This window comes from Sinocyclocheilus anshuiensis, unplaced genomic scaffold, assembly GCF_001515605.1.
Source record: "Sinocyclocheilus anshuiensis isolate Anshui unplaced genomic scaffold, SAMN03320099.WGS_v1.1 scaffold225, whole genome shotgun sequence".
Lineage (NCBI taxonomy): Eukaryota > Metazoa > Chordata > Actinopteri > Cypriniformes > Cyprinidae > Sinocyclocheilus > Sinocyclocheilus anshuiensis.
Genome location: NW_015539845.1, coordinates 777,729 through 783,095, shown reverse-complemented (window position 1 = coordinate 783,095; position 5,367 = coordinate 777,729). Strand labels below are relative to the sequence as shown.

General features: G+C 38.7%; 1 protein-coding gene and 1 pseudogene across 1 annotated transcript; one reads left to right on the top strand and one right to left on the bottom strand.

Annotated features, from left to right (window-relative positions):
* Positions 1-266: 266 nt before the first annotated feature.
* On the top strand, positions 267-2,197 carry LOC107684564 (transcription factor Sp8-like). The gene has a single exon (XM_016480852.1). The coding sequence runs from the start codon at positions 297-299 to the stop codon at positions 1,608-1,610; it is 1,314 nt and encodes a 437-aa protein (XP_016336338.1). The 5' UTR covers positions 267-296; the 3' UTR covers positions 1,611-2,197.
* Positions 2,198-4,312: 2,115 nt separating this feature from the next.
* LOC107684563 (multidrug resistance protein 1-like) overlaps positions 4,313-5,367 on the bottom strand; it is a 33,669-nt pseudogene continuing 32,614 nt past the window's right edge.

The window sequence follows — 5,367 nt, the reverse complement described above, 5'->3', positions numbered from 1 at the left end:
TAAGCGAGAGAAATGAGCAGGACTTCCATTTCTCAACTACGACATTGTATGTATAACATATATTGGTATTTATATGTTGTGTTTCGCTTTTGTTTTGTGTTTGCGAGTGGTTGTATTTCAGTGGTTAAGATTTCGTTACTGCCATACTTCAGTCATGTTGAGGTTGTACGATAAAAGACAGCAAGTTAAAGCTGTTCTTCGAATGCACCCGGTTCCCAAATATACCATCTTTACTTACCTTTTAACTTTTTATTTTGTTCCAGGAGGAGCCGAGATTGGGGTCGACTCCTTTAGCCATGCTGGCTGCGACGTGTAATAAAATTGGGAGCCCGAGTCCTTCTCCTTCCTCTATTTCGGATAACTCGTCTTCGTTCGGGAAAGGATTCCACCCGTGGAAACGAGCGACAGCCAGCAGCTGTAGTTTGGGATCCGGGTTATCCTCTTTCGCTCGGAACGGTGGTGGTTTAAGCGACTCTTTTGGCACGAACACTTCCACGGGACCCAGTGCCTTTTCCTTAACTTCTGGTACTTCATCCAACTCCCATTACGGAAACGACTACTCCGTTTTCCAGGCGTCGGTTTCCAACAACTCCCAAGAGCCCAGCCACCAGCCCATGTTTATTTCCAAGGTGCACACGTCCGTGGACAGTTTGCAAAGCATTTACCCGAGAATGAGCGTGGCGCATCCCTACGAATCGTGGTTCAAGTCCTCGCACCCTGGCATACCCACCGGGGATGTGGGCACCACGGGCGCATCCGCGTGGTGGGACGTGGGAGCCGGTTGGATTGACGTGCAGAACTCGAACGGAGCCGCGCTCCAGACGTCCCTTCACTCCGGTGGGCTGCAGACATCTTTACACTCTCCTTTGGGGGGATACAACTCAGACTACTCGAGTTTAAGCCACTCTGCCTTCAGTACCAGTGCGTCCCCGCATCTCCTGACCACCGGTCAGCATCTCATGGACGGATTCAAACCCGTGCTCTCCTCGTACCCGGACTCCAGTCCCTCTCCCCTGGGTGGAGCGGGAGGTTCCATGTTGACAGGGGGTCCGACGGCCTCGTTGGCGGGGTCTCCGCGGTCCTCAGCGCGGCGCTACTCGGGCAGAGCGACGTGCGACTGCCCGAACTGTCAAGAGGCGGAAAGGCTGGGTCCAGCTGGCGCGAGCCTCCGCAGAAAAGGGCTACACAGCTGTCACATTCCCGGGTGTGGGAAAGTGTACGGCAAAACGTCGCACCTCAAGGCTCATTTGAGGTGGCACACCGGAGAAAGGCCGTTTGTGTGTAACTGGTTGTTCTGTGGGAAGAGGTTCACGCGCTCCGACGAGCTCCAGCGACATTTACGCACGCACACCGGCGAGAAGCGCTTCGCTTGTCCCGTGTGTAACAAGAGGTTCATGCGGAGCGACCACCTCAGTAAACATGTCAAAACGCACAGTGCCGGAGGCTCGTCAGGGTCGGGGTCTGGGGCGAGTGGAGGAAAACGAGGGAGTGACACCGACAGCGAGCACAGTGTGCCCGGTAGCCCCTCGTGCCACTCACCTGACCTGTTGCAACCTCCCGAGTCTGTCCCGACGACGGATTTGAATGGCCGTACAAACTCCCTCGATTAGTCCCATTCTAAATGCACGTACACGAATCTCGAATGGACTAGAAACTTATCTGACGGTTCACAAAAAGGTTGTGCTGTTCGTTCGGTAACGCTTTATAAAAACTTTCAATAATTCCAGTTGTTAACAAACACTATCAGATCGCTAGCTAATGCACATTCAATCCTGAAAATCCTATATGAAACAATATAAACCAAAGTTTCATTTCTTTTTAGCTATTCGAGTGTACATTAACTAATCTGCTGTTAAGCTTGATACTATTTGTTAAGTTAAAAATGAAAGTTATTATAAAGTGTCACCTGGTGAAATAACCGTGTGGCCATTTCACTTGGATGTTGTAAAGTGATTCAGTTTACGATGAAAATGTCATTTACTATAAAGTAAGCCTGTTTTGGTCTGCACAGATTCTGTGTGACATGAATTTGGTCAAATAAGGGAATATTAAAAATGAAATAATCTGATTTGTGCATTCTGATGGGTATTTGTCAAATAGTCTTATTTTACTTACTGTTGATATGAAACAGAAAACATGTATTTTACCCATCAGTGAAGTGGCCTGTCACTGCTAACTTTTTTTTTCTCAAAACCAAACTGTGGCACTTTATTCATGAACACTAATCCAATTTCGTAAGGATAAATTGCCGTAGTGTTGAAGAGACTTCGTTTTGTCATTTACAAATTAATTTCTTTAATATTCGAAAAATAGTCTATATCGCACATTGGACTCTTTGTCGAAACTCCAGACTACAAATCCTAAATTTGTATGAAATGTACTTATTTCCTGTTGCTGCAAAAGAATGTAAATATTGAAAATAAAATAGAATAGACTAGAAGGTTATTCCACACTGATGTAAAACTTGGGTATGTATTTGTTCAAGACGCAAATTTTGAATAGTATTTTTAGTTGCATATATTGACTAGTAAATATCCAAAACTGTACGGGAGTGTTTTTTTTTGTGAAGAAAAACGCCATATTTATCCACGAGTTGGACTTGATTTTTTTTTTTTTTGAGGTCTGTCATAGACGCATAGAATGATTTGTAAGATGTTAAATTCAGAATTCAGTGTTTAATCACGTTTTCTAATTTATGTAAGCATGCACATGTAAGCTGAGCGTTTTTTTCACATCGTTTATTTGAGAAATTGGCTTTCTAATTTAAGCCACCCAATAAAGTCAACATGGATTCAGCCACAGTGAACGGTTTGCCGTTGATATTACTGCAATGTCCAATTTCTATAAAATAACATGTGCCAGTGCAGGACCTGTTCATTACCATTTCAATACCAATTGTAAAAAATGTGTGTTCAACATTTTAAAACTGCAGTTGTTGTGAAGCCCACGAAAAGCGGCTTTAGTAAATTAACGTTTACTATCTGCTACAGTTATAACACATATATTTTTTTTTAGAGTTGTACACATTCCCTAAGTAGCTACAGACAATAAATCTAAACTTCTGAGAACATTTTATATGAGCTAAAATAAGAACTGTAACATGTAAAATTATTCAGTCACTCAATTGTTGAATTTGAAAACGGTGACTATAGAAATGTAGGTTTCTGTTACTTTATGAAAGATATACTTTTGCAGTCACTTTAAAATAAAATATATAAATCTCAGAGCACACCAACCAAATAACAAAATTTGTTACGTCTTCGGTGGCCACGAAAAAAATTAATGTTCAAGGATTTCACTGATTATCCGAGTGTGTCTTTCGAAAATGAACATAAAGAATATTATCAGCGCATAATTGTTTAGAGTTGGTTACATTCGAAAAAAATAACTAAAAATGCACCACTACAACATGTGACCATACAAACAAAATTACATGCACAAAAGGTAAAAAATATGCTAATCCAGCGAAGAGTTTGGGAACTGAAATGTACTTTAAACAAGTTAGCTTTACTTTAAATAAAAAGTTTCATTTAAACATGCCTAAGGAAGGAACGACAGCAGAGAATGACGGATAATTTATTTTATAAAAATCGAAAAAGCATCTTAACAATAAACAATGCAAATATTAACAGAAATAATGCAAGAATAATAGCAGTTACTATTCGAGAGACAAAGTTAAAGCCTGTGCAGAAAAAAAAGGTCCAATGTTGGAGGCTCAAAGCACGAGCACATTGCGCCCCCATGCGCCAAACTCATATAAACAAAACCAATATTCACATGGAAAGGGTTTATGCCACTGTACAAACGCATACAATCTTCAAAACATTAGGTAAAAGAGCTGCAATTATCTGTTGAAGCAGAGACTATTGGGGAAAATTTATCATGGGATTTTTTACTGTACATTTTTTATGTAAAATAAAACAACACTATTATAATATTTACAATGTACTGTATATGACAAACAATATTTGTATTTGAAAAATTGAGAAAAATAAATCTATAGATATACAATATCTTTTTCTTTTTATATTAGAATAGTATCTTTTCATGGAGTTGTAACAAAAAGCGTAAATAGCAATTATCCCACATTTTTCGTTTCTCCAATGAATATCTAGTCACATGGCATTGCTTTTTTTTAAAGAGTTTAAATATTTAAATGATTTTTCAAATAATGTTGTTCCGAAATTGATAGTAAGCTTCTTACATCAATTTTACAGTAAGATTGCAAAATTAGTGACAGAGAAGATAAACTATAATTTAAATTTAATGTAAGATTAACTACACCATTTAATTATTTAACTTTGCCCTTTATTTTAGATACACAACCATTAGAATAAATCTAAGGGAGCTTAAGTTAGTGAGCAGATACTTGTGCATTCACCAGAGCACAGTAGGCCCCTTGTTTGGCCATGAGTTGGGCATGTGTTCCCTGCTCAGTCACCTTGCCATTCTGAACAACCACAATGATGTCAGCATTATAAATAGTGGACAAACGATGGGCAATGACGATACATGTGCGGCCAAGCCGAGCATCATCGAGGGCCTTCTGCACAATCTGTATAACAGGAAAGAAAGAAATGGCCAAAATTTGAAGGAAACATTTACTACAGGGAGCACTTAATGAACACTAAGCAGAAAATGTACAATTAAAGCAGCACTTTATAAATTAAATCTCTTTACTTGATTCTTTGATCTTTTTGCTTCCTTTTCTAAATGTAATAGGGGGGTATGTAGAATGTAAATTCATAATTTTAAAGGCTCTCCCTAAAACCAACAGAATCACAGGCACACAAGTTCAAACTACCAAAAGTGCCACCTGCTAGTTGGAGACAGAAATGCATATTGTCCATACAGCACCAAAAATATAAGATTTTTAATAAATCTAATTAACTTAATAATGATATACTCTTAAATAGTTTTGAAAATACGTATGTGTAACAGCCTTTACAAACCTTCTCGCTCTCTGTGTCGAGAGCAGATGTGGCCTCGTCCAGCAACAGAAGTTTGGTCTTGCGGACCAGAGCTCAAGCAATGGCTATCCTTTGCTTCTGTCCTCCAGACAGCTGAGTGCCTTTATCTCCAACTCGAGTGTTGTATTTCTGAATGCATATTATGTACATATGTGTGTGTGTGTGTGTGTGTGTGTGTGTGTATATTAATGATGAAAATAGACAGTTTTTATTGGTGGCTTTGAATATAATATAATATAATATAATATAATATAATTTTATTTATTTTAAAGAAATTAATAATTTTATTCAAATTGATTTAATTCAAATTTTATTTAAATTGAGCAAAACTGTAGACATTACTAATGATACAAATTATATTTAAATAAATAATTTTTTTTGAACGTTGGGTATTTTA